General features: G+C 36.5%; 1 protein-coding gene across 2 annotated transcripts in view; it reads right to left on the reverse strand.

The window, feature by feature from the left end:
• Window positions 1-969: 969 nt before the first annotated feature.
• RAP1A (RAP1A, member of RAS oncogene family) overlaps window positions 970-19,908 on the reverse strand; it is a 74,929-nt gene continuing 55,990 nt past the window's right edge. For both annotated transcript variants that reach the window (XM_047723603.1, XM_047723602.1), the window contains exons 4-9: window positions 16,767-16,835; window positions 14,694-14,750; window positions 12,233-12,373; window positions 10,309-10,452; window positions 4,660-4,775; window positions 970-1,662 (exon numbers count right to left, since the gene is read on the reverse strand). In XM_047723603.1, coding sequence (XP_047579559.1) covers window positions 4,689-4,775; window positions 10,309-10,452; window positions 12,233-12,373; window positions 14,694-14,750; window positions 16,767-16,835 — 498 coding nt within the window. In that variant the 3' untranslated portion in view covers window positions 970-1,662; window positions 4,660-4,688. The remainder of the gene's footprint in view (window positions 1,663-4,659; window positions 4,776-10,308; window positions 10,453-12,232; window positions 12,374-14,693; window positions 14,751-16,766; window positions 16,836-19,908) is intronic.

Genomic DNA, 19,908 nt, shown 5'->3' on the forward strand with positions numbered 1-19,908 from the left:
CAGAGTTTACATTTGAAATCTTATTCCTAAATCTGAATTTAGTAACCGATGGCCTGACCACATTCCTGGAAAGTCTCAGCAAGGTCTGAACACTACTTCACACCTGGTTGCAGCGAGACAGTATCTAGATCCCTGAGCAGTGATGTAGTCTTTCTAAGACTAGTCTTCTCCTCAGTATTCAGGGACAAGGCACAGGGTTTTCTCAGCTTGTTTCTTTCCTTCGCCAGCACTTAACTGGCTGACAAGCTGTTCTGCTCTACCTCTATGGAGAACACGTAAATCATACTGATACCCTAGATCCATGTCCTCATCGAGCGCCATCTTTGTAAAAACAGAAACAACTGGGAAGGAAAAGAAAAGCACCACTATATAGCCAGCTAAAATTTTAACTTAGCGATTTTTTCCATACTACGACTACTATACTACCTCATATATAGTCGAAGCAAAAGCAACTGACACATTCTTTGTATGCTTTTTCACTTTTTCCCACTTTTCTCAAATTCTTCAATCTATTATAAAGCAAATCTGAATATTTTTACATAACATTTCATTGGTGGGCTTATGCCCAACAAATTAACAATGACAAAAGGATTCCCTTGATGAAATTACAAGCTGTGGAAGATTTTAAATAGTAAAGTTAACCCCTGATACAGTATTAAACTTATTTTTACATATAAAAATAATACACAGTGGGATATCTTATTCAATAAGATACAATCTTTAAGATCAAGAGAGAATATACAAAACTATTCTATGTAGTCTGATGTAGTCTGCTGTATAGGAGGAATAAATACATCTAGAACAGAAAGTGTGAGGTCTGTTCTTAGAGAAATTACTAATGACTTAGGGGTTTAAAGCCAAGTGTTCTGTAGGTACAGGCAGAAAGGAACTACTGCATTTAAAACAATGTGGCCATTATAAAATAAAAGCCTTAAATCTATAAACAATAACAAAAACACACAAACCAAATGAAAATGTACTAAAATTTAATCATCCATAAAAGCTGTAATTTAATCTGACAGTAAAACACAAGAAGCAATATTAGAGTTGGTTTAGTATATTATATATTTTAGCTTTGAAAGCCATAGAAATCAGTTATCCCAGTTTTTTTCCTATAAAAGACCCATTTTTCCAAAGCATTATGCACAAACAATTTTAATTAGAATATAATGACAGAATGATATTTCATAATTTTTAAATATAAAATGAAGTCAATGACTCAAAAAGTTATCTGCTGCTATGAGTTTGAGGGGAAATTTCATAATCTATATCATTACAGATATAAAGTATAATGGTTCAACTTTTAGTGCTTGACAGGGAAGAATCATGATAAAAAGGTCAATATGAAATCATCTGATTATAGTAGCAATATCTAACATTTGAAATGCATCCATGCTCTTTTGTATAATCATATTAGAGTCAAGTATATTTATTTTCACATCTGTTATAACTGCTATTGCAAAGGAGAAATACTATTGTCTTATTTTCCAAGAGATATACACAGAGCAATTTTTTTTTTCTCCAGGGAATTTGTGCAAACCAATATAAGATTTAAATTCTTCACATAATATATAAAACAGGAGAAGCCTCTTCAGATTTAATTTTTTGAAGTCTGGAATGCTGGCACTTCCCAATTAGGCAACAGTTCTTCATTCCTGTAATCTAGAACATTGAACAGATATATATTTATATATATACATAGATATGGCTAACCTCTTGATGTCAGAAGATGGTAGTGAACAAGCAGATAATCATATAGAAAGAAACAGATATGGGCTGATTGTTACTAGACAACTAAATTATACTAAACCGCTACAGTAACAGGGCCATTTTAGTTTTATTAATTTCACCATCTGACAGTCCTGTGTGTAAAAAGGAAAACAGTCATTATTTTATTTCTATCCCATTATCATCTTTTTTTTTTCCCCAAAAAGGAAATGACACCTGTGTATAAAATTTCTTTATCCAATCATTTCAGGACTATTGAGTATTAGGATTACCACTTTTTTTTTTAAGATTTTATTTATTTTAGAGAGCGAGTGAGCGAGTGTGCACACAAATGGGAGGAGGGGTGGGGAGAGAGAGAGCGAATCCCTTAAGCACACTCCATGCTGAGCATGGTGCCCGATGCTAGGGCTCGTCGGAGGGGCTCAATTTCATGACCCTGAGATCATGACCTGAGCTGAAACCAAGAGTCAGACGCTTAACCGACTGAGCCATGCAGGTGTCCCTAGGATTACCACCTCTAATACAGGTTAGGACCAGAAGAGATGACACAGAAAGAGCTGACCCCCATATGCAAGGGCAGAAGGCTCCACATTAGTTGTACTGCTCAGCAGAAAAGAACTAGGTTAAAGGAATAATTTCCTCTTCGAGTCTTTAGAAGTGGGACATACTAAAAAGAGATTAACATGTTTCAATACAATCTTGAAGTCAGATACACTGCCCTTATGGTTCATGTACTCTTACTAAAAACATACATAGCTACTTAAATTTACCCCTTATCTTGGTACTTTTCAAATGGAATCAACATGGCACTTCCAGTCTATAATCACTCTGTGATTTCTTTGCTATGCCAAGTATTCTGACTGCTAACTGACCCATCATTTGGTATTTTCAAACACTCACAGAGATCTCAGGTGACTTATTAAATATATTGTTAGGCCGAGTTACATATCAGAGCCTAAGAATTTATACAACCAGGATGAAAATCTCATTTCTAGATGAAGGCCAAGATTTCTCTTCTCTCAGGTAATACACAATACACTGCAGGGTGTATATGAATGAATTTTCGTAACAGGCCAGGAGATGGCACCTCTTCCTTTAAACATAAGCTAGAACATTTTCTAGAGAACTGGAAATTAAACTAGGATAAGCTAAGGTAATGGCATCAGCAAGTCAATCAACTATAGTTGACTTAAGTAAGAGAGTTAGGTGATATAGCTCAGAATAGGAACTGGAGTCCTATTTTCCTTACCTTTGCACCCTTACCTAAACAAACACCAGCAAATTTTAAAATAATCACCTTCAGGGAGCTAATGATTTATAGTTATTGAGTCAAGATTTCACTAAAAGTGTAAAGCAAACATCTGACCAGAATCTGTCTTTCTTAAATCCAATCAGAAGCAATCCCATGCTGTTCCCTCCTTTCTCCCCATTTTCCTTGACCTTCATTTAGGAGGGAAGGGTACCAAGAAAATTAAACTAAATTAAAGGGGGGTACAATTACACAGTTGTTTCCCTGAAGAGAGAGATTCATCTAGGTCTCTAAGGAAGCACATATTCATTAATTTGGTGCTCTGGAACAGGTAATCTGCTTGATGGACCCAAGAGACTAACAAGACTAAGTGTAACCAACTCTCAAGTGGGAACAGTAGACGTTCCTCTAACTGGACCTAGATTAGTAATATGCACATAACCAGCATCAAATGACCTCATAAAATCACTTCATGAAAATATCCCATTATGGTGGAGTTTGTAGAGTTCGTGAAGATAAGTAGACACTGTTCAGGGGATTTCATATACATAATTAGAGAAAAACACATGGTTCCCGCAGGGTGTGCTTTTTCACTTGACAGGCAGCTTCAATGCTGCCACTAATTTCTCTCCAGTGGGGTCACTTTAATGAAAACTTAAATGGTACTAAAGTCAACTATACTTAGAAGTCTACAGACAAAACATTTCAAAGAAGTCAAACTAGACCCGAGAGGAAATGACTACCAAAACATATAGCATCAGACAGCCAGCAGAATGGCTTGAGTTAAAAAGACTGACAACACCAACTCTGGGGAGGACGTGGAACTCCTCAGCTGCTAGCAAGTGTATAAATTGGTCCAATTGCCTTGAAAACCCTTTCAGCAGTATCTACTAAAGCTGGTCCTATATATAAGTGTATAGTCTGGCCATTTTGTTCCTAGGTACACACCAAATAGAAATGATGCACGTGTGCATAAAGACTCATGCAAGAAAAAAAAAAAAAGACTCATGCAAGACTCCACAGAATTATCCATAAAGTTCTCAAAAATATAAATGTCCATCAATAGCAAAATACATAAACAGACTGCTAGTACAGTCACACAATAAAAATGAACTACTGCCATATGGTACTGCAGTTACATCTTTATTAAGATAATTCTCGAAAACATATTTTTGAGTAAAAGCAGCCAGACATAATACCTGTTTTTGTTAATGTTAAGTTCAAAGAGAGGCAAAACCAATGATGGTGTTGGGGATCAGGGCAGGGGTTACACTGGGGGAGGAATGACTATTACTGATACACAAAGGTGTGTTCACTTCGAAATAACACATCAAATGTGCACTTAAGCATTTTGTTTCAGATGAACCACATTCTACTTTAATTTGCCAGGAACGCAGGAGGGACCCTGGAAGGAATTCTATTTTTGGAATACTCGTTCTGTAGTCGGCACTAGGGACACAGCAGTGAACAAAACATCTGTGGTCCTCGCCCTCAGTCAGCTTACAATCTCATACAGAGAGACAAATTAGCAATAGATGAACACATCTACAAGCTATATATCACATTTACAAGATGCAGAAACCTGGAAATACCCTAACAAGTGAAATGGGAAGTGGTTAGGGTTGGGGAAAGTCCAAAGTAAGAGCATGAGCAAGGCATTTGTTCTGTTTTCAGTATCTTACCTGGCTCAGAGCTGCTGCTTACTGTGGGTCTAAAGCAGCAGACATGATTTCTTTTTAGGCTTCTTCTTTTCCACTGGTGTTTTTCTATTTATCTGTCTGACCAGGTCATAAAATATCTAAAAACAAAACAAAACAAACAAAAAAAAAAACACAAGAAAAAAAAGTCTTATTCAACAAACACTTGAGCTCCTGCTCTACAAAACCACCTTGGTTCTGTTAAATGTTATTCTGCTCTTGGATCTGTATTTTGCTGCTTTAACAGCAGGTTTCTTAAAACGTGGCTCTCGGTCAGGGTAAAGCAAGACTTATCAACTTACCATGAGGGAAAAAACTTGCTCTTAGATATTCAATATCGACTTAAGAAAAAAAAATAGTAGTGAAAAACAAGGTAGTGAAAAACAAGGTTAAAAACTTGCTCTTAAATATTCAATATTAACAAGAAAAAAATTAGTAGTGAAAAACAAGGTAGTGACGTTTTATTCCTCATGGAATCTTATATGCTTCAAAACATAATGATTAAGGGAATAGATGATGGTCAACTTGAATATGAACACATTTATTTTATTTTTTAAAAACTTCAAACTTGGGGTGCCTCGGTGGCTCAGCTGGTTAAGTGTCTGACTCTTGATTTCAGCTCAGGACAGGATCTCAATGTCCTGGGATCAAGCCCCATGACTGGCTTCCCGCTCAGCACAGAGTCTGCTTGTCTCCCTCTCCCTCTGCTCCTCCCCTCGCTCTCATGTGTGCTTGCTTTCTCTCTCTTAAATAAATCTTTAAATGAAAATTTAAAAATTCAAACTTACAGAGAAGTTGCAAGAATACTAAGGACTGGTGTACATTCTTTACCCAAATTCACCAATTAGTAACATTTAGCCATGTGTACTTTATCATTTCTCTCTAAATACATTCTTATTTTCTAAATCATCGGAGAGTAGTCTGCATACAACAGGGCCCTTAGTGGTTGAGTGTATATCTTCTAAGAGCAAGGATATTCTTCCATAACCATGTTACAGTTATACATCGAATACATTTAAGCACTGATATGTTACTTTGTATCATCTACAGTGCAGATCCCAATTTTATCAGTTACCCCAATGATGTCCTATATAGAATTCCTGCTCCCCACCCTCAAAGGATTCATCTAGGATCACATACTGCATTTAATTTTCTGTCTCTTTAATCTCTTAAAATCTGGAATAGTTCTTCAGTCTTTGTCTTTCATGACATTGTCATTTCTGAAAAGAGATGGTTAGTAACTTTATATAATTTCCCTCAGTTTGGGTTTGTCTGATCTTTCCTCATGCTAAGATTTATGTATATTTTTGGCTAGAATAGGACAGAAGAGATACCATGCTCCTCTCAAGATACCACATGTAAAAGCATATGATTTCTGTTTGCTGGTTTTGGTGCTATTAATTTTGGCTAAAGTGAAAAAGAGAAAAAGTGTGTGACCCCCAAATGAAGTGACAATCTCTATTAATACATCTTTTTGATTCATTTTGGATGAAAAATGCAAGGCATCAAAGACATAAATACAATAGTATTTATTTCACAGAAGCAGATTATTTTAATTCTGACGTGTTTATATGTTTCATAGTGCTAAGTATGCCCAAATATTGGAACAATTAAACAACAGATCAGATGAATTTGGTTCTTTGCTGAAATGCAAATACTTACTTACTAATGACCTGAGAAGCAAAAATCACAGAAACTCTTTACTATGACTCGTCTGTAATAAATAGCGCTTTATAAAAGTATTTCAAAAGTGGGGCGCCTGGGTGGCTCAGTGGGTTAAGCCGCTGCCTTCAGCTCAGGTCATGATCTCAGGGTCCTGGGATCAAGCCCCGCATCCGGCTCCTTGCTCAGTGGGGAGTCTGCTCCTCTCTCTGCCTCTGCCTGCCTCTCTGCCTGCTTGTGATCTCTGTCTCTCTCTCTCTCTCTCTCTCTGTCAAATAAATAAATAAATAAAATCTTTAAAAAAAAAAAAAGTATATCAAAAGTTACAGGGACAAACAACAAAATCTGAATATGCACTGAACAGGGACTGTGCAAATAACAATTTTCTTGATTTTAATAACTGCATTGTGGTTGCGTAAGAAAATGTCTTTGATATAATGGTACATACACTAACGTATTTGGGAGTAAAGGAGTGTGATATGTAAACACTGAGAGAATGTTAACTGGTGAATTTGGATGAAGAGTAAACAAATTCTTATTGTTCTTAAATACTTTCAGTAAATTTTTTTTTTTTTTTTAATTTGACAGAGAGATCACAAGCAGGCAGAGAGGCAGGCAGAGAGAGAGGAGGAAGCAGGCTCCCCGAGAGAGCAGAGAGCCCGATGCGGGGCTCGATCCCAGGACTCCGAGATCATGACCTGAGCCGAAGGCAGCGGCTTAACCCACTGAGCCACCCAGGCGCCCCACTTTCAGTAAATTTTAAAAGTAAAATAATTTTTAAAATCATTTTTTAAGATGGTCCTCAGATAAAACAATTTCATGTATTTTAAAAAATGGTCCTAAGATTAAAAGGCTAATTATTAAAAAGGGAAAAAAAAGCCACTATTGAGTGATTTGTCTCAAAGCTTTAAGTGATTCATTTATATTCCTTTCTTTCTGCTCTATTCTCCCCACTGCCATCTTCTTCAAACCATTTAAGTTCTCTATTATGTTATTTCTAAGAAAGCTGAAAACACTGGATTTGCGAACAAAACAGCAGTTTGTTTCACAATTCTGAAACCCTCTAAGAACTTAATATGCATAGCCACGAACAAGTTCCCATTTGTTCCCCAGCCTTAATGCATAAACTATAAGATAAAAAACTAAACGGATAAACTAAAATAGTTAAAGAATCAAAGCCACATGTTTCTTCATGCCAGCCAGTTTGGGGTTTCTGTACTACACGGACTGATTTCGCAGTGATATCCTTAATGACTTCTTTGGCAAATGAGGCCCACCTCACTCCAACAGCTGGTTCAGTGATGAAGGCAAGTTCAAGCTCTAGTAAGTATTTGGTTAGACACACTCAGAGGCCTCCACCTAGGTCCTTCCTCATCTCTCTGATCCACAAGAAAATCTAAAGGGAACAAAGAATACTTTTCCAATCCTTCTGCCATTACTCAACTGGGATGTCTTGATTCCAATTATGATTCCAGCCTCAGCAAAGAACTGTGATTCCACTTTCAGAACATAGCAAAACTGGCGTGGATAAGAGTTGAACATGTATACTCTGCTACAGGTGGCAGGAACTAGAGGGTTATTTAGCCAAGCAGTATGTCCCTGTGTGAACTGAAATTTGAATCCAACAGAAATCCCATGTATATTCACAAAGCATTAGCTGTCTGAGGAACTATTAACTATCAAAGGAACTCTGTAGCTGGATTATCAGGCTACAGAGAAACATTAAAAGAAACTCAAATATTATACGCTAGTTTAAAGTTTGTATGTCCCTCACAAGAGTAAAGAGCCTTAAACAGCTAACATATTCCATATTGTTTTACTGTTCTCCACATTTAATAAACCTTCACATCAAGGTTTAACAACACTGCTGTGAAAACAGAGCTCTGGGGCACTGGAAACTATAATCCAGGAGGCTTAACAAGTAGCAGAGGAGTTCCCACAAACATTTAATGCTTTAAAAGTAAGGAACACCACCAGCCCATGGTGCTCAGTGGATACTGACCCCACTCAGCCCCAGAGAGCCATGTCCTGTGAACCTGGTGGGCAGGTACCAGTGAGGGTGAGAACAGGGATAGCAAGGAACCAGATCCCTAAGGTCAATCATCCTACAGTGGTGACCCTGCACTACTGTTTCCCTAGCCAACCTCACGCATCATCCTAATGCTTTTTCCCCCCAAGATTTATTTATTTGTGAGACAGAGAGCATGCAAGGATGCATAAGCCCCCTCCCAATGCTTTTTATCTCCGTTTTCCTTTTCTTTCTTTTCTTTTTCTTCCTTCCTTCCTTTCTTTTTTGAGAAAAGACTGTATGAAAACTTAAAATTTTAGGGGCTCAGTTGGTTGAGCATCTGCCTTCAGCTCAGGTCATGATCCTGGTCCTGGGATGGAGCCCTATATCAGGCTCCCTGCTCAGAAGGGAGTCTGCTTCTCCCTCTCCCGCTGTCCCCCCACCTTGTATGAGCGCTCTCTCAAATAAAAAACAAAAAACAAAAAACAAAAAACACTTAAAATTTTATCATTAGTTACATTTTTCAAAATAACATCTATAAAACTCTAATTCCACAACAGAGAAAGCTAAAGCTAAAAGCGTATCATACTTCCTTTCATTTACTTGGCAATGAAAAAGAAATGACTGCTGAAGATCTCAGTAGGACTTGTTCCCCACTAGGATGTAAACTTCTCTAGGGCAGAAACAGTGTCTGTCTGGATCACTGTTATCCCAGTGCCCAACACACTGCCAGACACACAGGCACACAATCAGTATCTGCTGAATAATGAAATTAATGAATGTTTTATGTACTAACAAAAATTGGTTTTACCTAACAAGGCAAGCTTTAACATTCTTGGTTATTTAAAAAGAGAGGATGTGCAACAAGCTCAATTTTTTTGCCTGTCAGATGTTTAAAGTAACGTAATCATTTTAATCAAACAACAGCCTACAAGCATAATATTAAGTCAAGGAAAAGTGACCTACAGACCCAAAGGCCAGAGAGGAACAGCAAACAAAAACACAGGATGCTGATAACCTAAGGCCCTCGTAACTCTCACATATGTTATGAGTGAACTGAGCTGACAGATTACCTGTGATGCCACAAATGACAAGCAAACAGGCCAGTGAAGACTTATGCATTACAGGGAAAGGAAAGAAGCCTCCTCTGATTGGTTGGTTCGTTGTTTTAAAAAGCTTATGTTAAATATGTTAAAATTAACAAAAGCAAAGAGAACCTCTTGAGGTTTTGGTCGGTTGGTGGTGCTAGTTGGAACTGCACAGATTTTCAGGGATCCAGGAGGGTACTGGACTGACACCCAGTCAGTGGGCATGCTGAGTAAGCATGTCCTGTCACAGCTTCATTCTCAAGATGGTTGGAAGGCTTAAGTCAGAGACGAAAAAAGCCTTGGGCACCTGCCTCATCAGGCCTCAAAGAGTAGGTGAATTCTAGTTCCACGTCTATGCTCAGATTTCTCCCACGAGTTAGAAACCAAAGGAAGGCCTGACTCAAAACACCAAATTCTGGGATACCCATGAGGTATTACCTCATATATCTTTCTGGATAACCTAAGTTCATAAGCTCAATAACTACTTTGATTTTTGTATTTTCCTACTTGACTTTACAACCTATTTACACACATGGGCATAGATAACTGTGCAAGGGTGATAGGACAATCTGCACACACTACCTTCCGGCATATCATTCAGAAGCTTAGCAGGACTTCAAACACATTGTTTAACTTAAACTTTCTCTTTGCCAGTAAGGTAAATATAAGTGTCTTCATCACAACCATCAAAGTGATTTTATGTAAGTGAGGAAATATGGTTTCTAGGAATTACTTAGTGTTCTCTGTACACTGATAGATTCAAGACCAATTAGAAGAACAATTTTTTTTCTTCAAAAAATTTGGTTTTGGCTATTACCTTAAAAGAAAGATAACTAAAAAGGCACTTATTTGTGCTGTCTAGCAGCTGTAGGTTACCTCGTTAACGTTGATCTTTGACTTTGCAGAAGATTCTAAAAAGGCACAGTTACACCACTGTCTTGCTAAGTTCTGACCCTGTTCTTTGCCAACTACTCGTTCATCTTCCAGGTCACATTTATTGCCAACCAAAATCATTGGAACCTATGGGAAGGAAAAAACACAATATGAGCACTAGCATACTTGTTCCTTAGCCTCTTTTAAGTAAGTAACTACCTGTCACCAATTGAAATCTATTAGTTAGGACAATAAGCTTCACCAAGTGCTTAAAAAATTCTATGTATGCATACTGGGAGAAATAAGGTAGATAGAACAGGAAGAGACAGAAAAAATATGGAAGAGATGCTACTATGTTCATTAGCTAAATTATTTTAAGGATATAATGGTATAATTCTCATGTGGACTACTAATAATATAGCTGAATTCCAAGTACAAAAATCTGAGGGAAAAGGAACCTCCTGCAATGCAGAGAAGAATGTATTCATTGGGCCTAAGTGCTTCATCTCCCAGGTCCAACAGGTTCCAAAAGTAGTTGGCAAGACCAACAAGGTAACAAGCTCTACTTCTATATTTGACATTAGATCTGAAGACCAGTTTAGGTGAGATATTAAGAAGCAATAACAATTAAAATAGAGCCACAAAGCAGCTATGCCTTCCCTTTTCCCCCATATCAGAAATGCGGCCCCTACTTGCAATAAAACAAGTTGCTAACAAACTGTATAACATCCTTAGATAAAAGGTGTCCACAGAACAGTCATTTGTGAGGTGATGGGCACTATACACAAGAAAGGATTTAAGGGACATGGTGGATCTTGCACCTAAATCAGGCAATTATCACATGTTAGATGACATACTAGACATCAACAAGTCCATCTTTTTTAACTATGACACGAGATGAAGAGATTAACATTACCAGAGTTCAGTGATTTGCATGTAATTGCCTATGAAAGCAGAAGTCTCTTTGATAAATTACTCATGGGAAGGAAAAGAAGTATTCACTAGGTTATGGATGATCTTGAGTCATTTGATAGAAATCCCTTCCGCCTACAGTATTACCCAAAGTTAAGGTCCTGAGCAGGTACATATGTTCCCATTAATAATGAGAAAGAACATGCAAAAACAGAAAGAAAGGTACAAATGAAATTTTATATCCCAACTTAAACAACTGAAAAGGAACTCTCTGTAGTTCAAAAGTGAGGTAAACATGTAAAATATACATTTCATCTTTACAAAAAGGCACAACAATGACGTTATTCATCAAATAAGACAAGAATTCTGCAACAAAAATAAAATTAAAAAATACGAAAACCCAGTGAATTAAAATCTTTAAAATAATTCAAAGGAAAAAAACTGTAAGTACAAACTATACCAAGAGAATTATTGAAGTGGAAAATACCATTATGGCTCTTACTAATGTTCTTTGAACACTGTTTCTGAAACATAACTACCACCTTTCAAAGCTCAACTCAAGTCCCACTTCTACCAAGTACTCTGACTCCTCTTCCTTCCCTATGCACTTATTAACACACAGCACAATGAATACTTTATCATACATGCCCTCTATCTTAGCATATAATTTGTAGGTAAATTTAGAAAGTTGTAAAATTTTTTTGATCACGACTTTAGATATGTGGTAGCTACCCTCCAAATCCTCTTAATAGAAAACGAGACACTTTTCATCTGGACACAGAGAGATAGCAGTATGTCTTACAGTGAGAAGAACAGGGGCACTTGGGTGGCTTAGTCGGTTGAGCATCTGCCTTTGGCTCAAGTTATAATCCTGGGGTCCTGGGATTGAACTCCATGGGCTCCCTGCTCAGCAGGGAATCTGCTTTTCCCTTTCCCCCTCTGCTCGTGCCCTGTCTCTTTCTTTCTCTCTCAAGTAAATTAATACAATCTTTAAAACAAATAGAAAAATACTTACATCTTCTGTGTCCTTAACCCGTAAAATCTGTTCCCTCAGGTCCTGTAAGTCATTAAACGTGGACTGAGCTGTAATAGAATATACTAGTGCAAACCCTTGGCCATTCTTCATATACAAATCCCTCATTGCTGTAAATTGTTCCTATAATAAAAAATGTACAATTATAAGTATGATTTCTTGAATGTACACTGGAACAATTTAAATCTGATTAATCATATATAAGCTACTGAATTTTTTCTTACATGCTCTCATGACAAGAATATAAGACCTATTACACAGTTTTTAGAAACTTTGAGGTAGATGTTCTTGTTCCCCACTTACACAACTAGAAGCAATGACAATAAACTAAGGAATTAGAAGGGAGATCTTAACCACCTTATCATGTTATACCATGGTTTCTGTGTGGTTTAGAAAACTGTATGTAATTCCTTTTTACATAAAGATCCTAATTAAATTATTCTGACGCAACTAAAGATGACCTCCAAGAAAGTGCTGTTAGAAAAGAGAAGTCCAAGTACTGAATCCTGAGGCCCTCCAACATTAAGGGGTTGGAGAGATGAAGACAAATCAGGAAAGGAGATTTAGGAATAACCAATGATAGAAGGAGAAAACCAAGCAAATGCTGGTTCCTGGAAGCCAAAGGAATAAAATTTTTACAGAGCATAGTGATCAACTGAGTTGGAGGTTGCTGAAAAGTCCAAGGAAGTTGAGGATACATTCGGAGGACTGATCATAATGATCAGGCCATGGATTTGAAGCTATGTGAAGAGGGGGTTAGGATATGAGGACAATCAAAGATGGTGGGATAAATGGACTGAAGGTTCCAGCGAAGCTTAAAGTATAAAAGGAAGTGAGATAAAACAACAAGAGGTGGAGAATAGCATGCCTAAAAGTGAGATGAAGGTAGTATTCATATAGTCTGTTATTGGTAATCATATAGTCTACATAAGACCATTGGCAGGAATGGCTGAAGCAGTATGGAGGTCAATAAACTGGTAGGCTGAGGAAATGGATCATCTATAATATCCATACAGATTTTATTTGAATACTAAAATCACCAAGAATTCTGACTGAAGCAGTGATGAAGAGGATGAGTAAAAATCTTCAAGGAATAAGGAGTGATCTGGGACACAATTAACAAGGATCAACTACTTTCCAAGCTTTATGGAAGGCCCTGGGGACACAGACAACTGAAGAGGCAATTATGACCCAGTACATTGAGCACTAGAGGATGGGAGAATGACAAGATATTTAAAGGCCCAAAGGAAAGATCTCTATGGTAGGGAAGAAATTCCTTAATTTGGACAAGAAGAACAAAGACCTCCTTCACACTTGTGGAGGTGATGAATGGCAAAAGGAGAAAAGTGCTCTTTAACTCTTGGCATATCTGGGAACGGAGGGGAATGACTGCTGATTCAGAAGCTAAGGAAATTGGGGGGGAATGGCAAAAGGGGGAGATATTTTGAGTCAACAGATGTAAGAAAGATGTAGTTCTAATGACCCCAAGCTTCCTACTGGAATCAAGATCTATTTTCCCACAAAAGAATGGAAAAATACAGTATCATTAGCACTACAACTGCTCCAGTCTACTTAAATGCTTTTCTTAAAGACATGAAGCTTTCTCATCATTTTTATAAAATTATGTGGAAAATTTGTGCTAAATTTTAAACAACTTACAACATTAAAGAATACCATCTATTCTAAAGCTGAGAATTGCCCAACAGGTGAAGTCTACATATATGGAAAAAAAAAAGAAAAATCACTTAATTTGTGCATTTATGGCAGTATAACAGGAAATCATCAGTAATTAATAACAAAATTATCAAGGAGATGACAAATGAAGGCAATGAAAACGCCTGGAGCTCATATATATAACTATATATCACTTGTGCCAAGGGATTTATAATCACTATCTCATTTGATCATCAGAAGCACCCTATGACATACTAATGTGATCATACAGCAGTCATTTAAAGTTGAGAAAAATGAGGCTCAAAATAATCCTAAAGATTTTTGTCAGAAAACATGTACCTGTCAACAGCCCCTTGAGATGTTAAAATACTAATAAAAGGCAAAACCAATTTTGATAAAAATTAATGACTATGGTGCCAAGAGACACAGTCTTATAGAAACTCAGAGAAATACCTATTTTAACTAAAATTCTGGATTTAAAATACCCCCCCTTTTTTTTAAAGCAGTGATAGGGTAATCCTTTACCTCAATATAGAGAGAAGATAAGCAATGTACACATTCTGTAGGCGAAATCGACACAATGTTAAGAGTAGTATGTGGGTATGAAGTACAGCACAGATGGTTGGAAGCACATAAGAAAATTTAAGAAACCCTACTTTTAGATAATTAGTTCTTAATCAGAACAATTACTTTTACTCAGAGGGATTATTCAGATGATAAAACCTGCTCACCAACTAAAATCTATCAGAAAAAGAGAAAACATCCTTACTGTTCCTGCTGTGTCCAGGATTTCGAGCATACACTGTTGGCAATCTACTTCAACTTGCTGTTGGGGAAGGAAGGAAAAATAAAGAGTAATATCAAAATCAAAACGTCAGTCTAATTTCCTGCCACCACTTCACTCCAAGTACCTATTAACAACTACAAAGCCTTTTCTCTAGGAGTTTGCTATACTGGCGGAGATTTAACTGGGTACTATAATAAAGAACAGGAGGTCTCAAGCATGTTCTATTAATACTACAGAAGCCAGGATTGTTAATGCTGAGTTTAGATATTTTCTGACCACTATAAACTGAGTAATGATTTTTGCTATTATAAGGCAATGGTCATATCCTCTCATTTAAGAAAAACTGCAACAAACAGGTATAGTTCTAACAGAAATAAAAAATGTAGAAAATTATGTATATATTATCTTCAAAGAAAACAAAGCACAAATGTATTAAATAGCTCAAAATACAGACAAGATTTTAAAGAAAATTCTGCCAACTTACCACGTTCCAACTACTAAAGTTTTACCAAAATATGCACCAAATTAAATACACAGAAAAATTTTAAGAGATAAGGGGAATGCAGAGGTACTAAAATGAGTAACACTGAATTCACACAGTCCTCAAGACTTTAAGAAAAAGGTACGTCTTTGGAAGAGCTATGTGCATTAGGTGAAATTTTATATTCTAAATTTATATTATATACTGAAATTGTATCTCCCCAGTGTTTTATAAAATAAGAGAAGGTTGGCCTAAAGAAAGTATCAACTATGAACCTTGTTGAACATTTTTAATAAAGAAGTAACCAAGAAAAGTGTCCAATCTTCAACATTCTAGGTACAGATCTGTTTGTAGTTACAGCTTAGGCATCAGTGTCTTGGGGGGCAATTTTAGTACTGCAACACTGCCTTCTAAAAATAAACATATTGACATAAGGCCTATTTTCAATGCTTCTGTGTCAGCTCAGAGATCACTGAGAAGCACCATGGGCAGTGCTACAAACCCACTGTGGCACCACTTACAGGACTCCTGCCGGGACCTGCGCAATCAGTAAGTGCGCATGCTCAAATGAATAATGAGTTAGGTCTATAGTTTCTCCATGTACCTAGAACACAATTTTATTTCCAATTTGCAGATAACAAAACTGCTCTGCCAGTATGGCTGGATGAGCTTATATAATTTAACAAAACTTATGACACCACTAAAGGTAAATTCTACAACATCTAACAAAGTAATCCTTTCCTATTTGTTAAAAGGTTTAATTCTCTGCCTCCCTCCTTAACATACTTGGGAAATAAAATCATGAAAATTCCCCATAATGCTAGACTAAAATGAAATAAAATAGTATTTTTTAGTCAAGACTAATTTTTTTCTTTTGAATAATCTTCATGTTTTAGAACTTTGGCATTAGAGTCACAATAAAACTGAGCAGAAAATACAGTGTTTCCATATACCCTTCTCCGACTCCCCACTAGCCTCTCCTACCATCAGCCTCCCACACCAGACTGGTACGTGTATTACACTTAGTGAACCTAAGTAGAAACATCATTATTATGCAAAGCCCATAGTCTACTTTATGGGTTTACTCTTGGTGTAATATATTCTATGGGATGGGAAAATGTGTAATGACATGTATCTACCATTATAGTATCATACAGAACCCAATATCAAATTTCTTATAGTCTTAAGATATATAGTCTAAAATCTCTTAAAGTTATTATAAAACTAAACCAAAATAAAAACTTTTGGTCACTGGTTAACTTCGAGCATAAAAATGATCTTAATTTTCACAAAAAGAGTCGTCAAAAATATACCTCCTCTACATTAAAAATACCCTCTACCAGGGGAATGTGTACACTAAAGAACAGATTACTAATCAGTAACAGAACATAGAGCTCTCTGTAGCTAAGTAGTATTTTATGAGAAATACTCTGTCCTGGTAAAACTTTTAAAAACAGTTACAGAAGATTTATATCACTTTGCAAAAAAGATTTTTAAAAAGCAATTCTGTGGATCAAGTTTTAAAGTCCTAAGAAACTATTTGTAAGCATGCGTACACAAGTTTCACATTTTACCTTTCTGTAAGAATCTTCTATCGTTGGGTCATATTTTTCAACAAAAATTCCCTGAACAAACTGAACTGTCTAGAAAAAAAAAAAGCAGAGAAAAGTTAAGTACTTAAAAGAAAAATCAACTCTTCCATAATGCTACTTATACCATTATAAAATGATAAAGACTAAATGAAATTACGTGAAAATTCTGGGTAAATATGCAGATGTACGGTCTCATTATTTTTCAATACAAGGATACACCCATACCTAAGAGGGCACATTGAGAAAGGAGATGGTCATGTTAAAGGCTGTCAGCAATGCTGCAGCCAACTCCCACTGTGAAATAATTACTATATTGTTTCAAAACACAACAAAGATACAAATAAGGACACAGATCCTAATTAATGAAAAAAAAGAAAATTTACTAGTATTTAAACTCCTAATACCTCTTTATGTATCTATAGTAACTTTTATTTCATGCTTTTAAAGGAATGAGACAAAAGGTTCTAAATCTTCCAGAATCTTAAAACAGTCTCATTGTGGGGGAAAAGAGAAAAGGAAATTAAAAAGTACCGAATTTACTAAATTTATAGTCATATCCAAGTTCTATGTTCTCTCTAGAAGTAGTTATTTTTCCCATCTGCCAGCTGAGATTCCAAATATACAACCTTTTTGCTTCCGAAGCCTTACTTTTTTCATTGGAAATACTGCTTACTCATCTTTTCCAGATTACCTACTTCTCCCTCTAAGATTTCTAAAAACACAGACTTCACACTAGGTATCTTATCATTTGGTAAATAAAAAGAAGTACTGAAGATGGTTGTGAAATACTGCCTGGACAGCTTTAAAATAGGGTCTGGTGCATTGCCACATAAAAGTAAGGAAAGGTAAGAATGTGGCCTGAGGTCACCTACACTTAAATTATGCACTGTTTTAGCTTGAGCTAAATACATTAACTGGAATATAGTAAACTTCAAACTTCTTCCTCTTACTAAGCTCCTGTTCTTCAAAGGGGACTCAGGATATAATTATACCAAAAACTTTAATCATTATTTTTATCAAGGATTCAATCACCTCATCATCTTAGTACTACGTAGAATTCGATCATGGAAAACTTCCTAATATGCTTATACTAGAACAGAGGTTCTCAAAATGTGGTCCAGAGCAGATGTTTAGGAAAAAACCTACTGTCCTCATTATACCATGACACAGTTGCTTTTCTCATAAATTTACAGTGTTTTTCCAAAGGGTATATAACATATGCTATAGCTAGACACTAGATGCAGAAGCTGGTATGAGAATCTAAGTGCTTTCTATAAGCCCATTGTTAGAGACTAGCACAAATAAAAAACAATCTCCCACCTTTCACTTCCTTCTTCATAAAGCAAGCTTTCATTATTTCTCTGAATCTCATCTCAGTTCTCAGGGACATCTCATTCAATGATACCGACTTTTATTTTATAAAAGTCCTCCTCTACCTTCTTTACCTACTGTCCTTTCTGTGTTAAAATCAAAAACAGAGACAAGCCTGAAAATTCCCTGAGCAGATAAAACCAGTTTAGTCATATAAACAAAGCTTAATTTAGCTTATTTAGCAAAGCTAAATTGACCTAGAGGTCATTTCTTGCTTATGCCTCTGGAAATCAAAAGCAAAACATACAGTTTCCCAAGGGTGATATGAGGTAACCATTAACCAATTCTCTATCATTTAAAGAAAATTCTAACACAATAACCAGTCACTGAAGAGTCACTGCTTTCTCACTCTATCAGCTGCTTTATTAGAACAATATACCCCTGAGACTCATTCCATGTTCTGGTTTGAAGGTTCCCGGTTTGCAAACTGTCTTTTTGGTGTGTGCACAATGAACTTACTAATTGTTACTTCAATGATTCATTAATTTTAGTTCTGTTATTTCTTGAACTTTTGACACCTGTAACAATTACTCCCTTCCTCTCCGATATCACCACTGTCCTTTCCACGGGATTACTGCCTCCAGCACACAAACCATTTGCTCTACCATCTCCCACCCAGAAATAAAAATTTCCCTTAACTCAACTACTCCTCCAGCTTCACCCCCCCCCCCCTGCTCCCTCTGATAATCAGACTTCTTCACCTGTCTACAATCGTGGTTCTGTTTCTTCAGCACTCACTTACTACACAACCTACCCCAGCACAGTTATGGCACTATCGCCTTGCTGAAGCTTGCTTTTAACAAGTCCAGCTACCTCCGTGTTTTCTGTATCATCTCTTTCCTCTCTCCTTTAAACCTGACTTCTGGGCAGTCAGGTAAAGATGCTTTCCTTACATTCAAGTATAAGATGTACTCTTCTATGCTGGATCCTTCAATCCTATCTACTCTTTAAAGGTTGAGCGGTATTCAGAGCTCAGTCCTGAGTTGTTCTTTCTCTAATCTCTCCCTAGACAACTTCACTTATTCCTATGGATTTTTTTTTTTTGAAAAGTTAATACCATGGGCATAGGATAAAATACAAAAGACACAAAAGAGTATGCAGTAGTAACCAACCCTACCTATCACGTTTGTTCCCAATTATCCAATTCTACCCCCAAGTAACCAGTATAGTTTATTTAACCTTGCAGAGATGGTATCTACATTTTATACTATCTTACTTCTCACCCTCCCTTTTTCTTTGTTATCAAACGATCATCTACACCGTGTGGTACCTTCTTGCCCCCTAAATAATACATCTGAGATATCACTATATATCAGTATATACAGAGCTGCTGCATTCTTTTTAATAGTTATATATTATTCTACTCAAAATGTGTATTAAAAACTTACTTTTAACCAACCCTTACTGGTAGACATTTAGGTTGTTTCCAAACTCTTGCCACTGTAAGGAATGTTGCAAACAATAACCTTGACCATGTTATTCTGTATATATGAACTTTTATGTGAAATTTCAAGAGACTTGCTGAATTAAAGTTATATACATTTAATTTTTAAGTTTTTTTTTTTTTTTTAAATTTAAGTAATCTATACATCCAGTGTGGGGCTCAAACTCACAACCCCACGATCAAGAGTCACATGCTCTTCCAACTGAGCCAGCCAGGCGCCCTGAATATACGCATCTAAAATGACAGATATTCTCATTCACCACAGAGGTACTAATTTACAGGAACTAATTTAAAAGTAACATAATTCTC

Source organism: Lutra lutra, chromosome 4, assembly GCF_902655055.1.
Source record: "Lutra lutra chromosome 4, mLutLut1.2, whole genome shotgun sequence".
Lineage (NCBI taxonomy): Eukaryota > Metazoa > Chordata > Mammalia > Carnivora > Mustelidae > Lutra > Lutra lutra.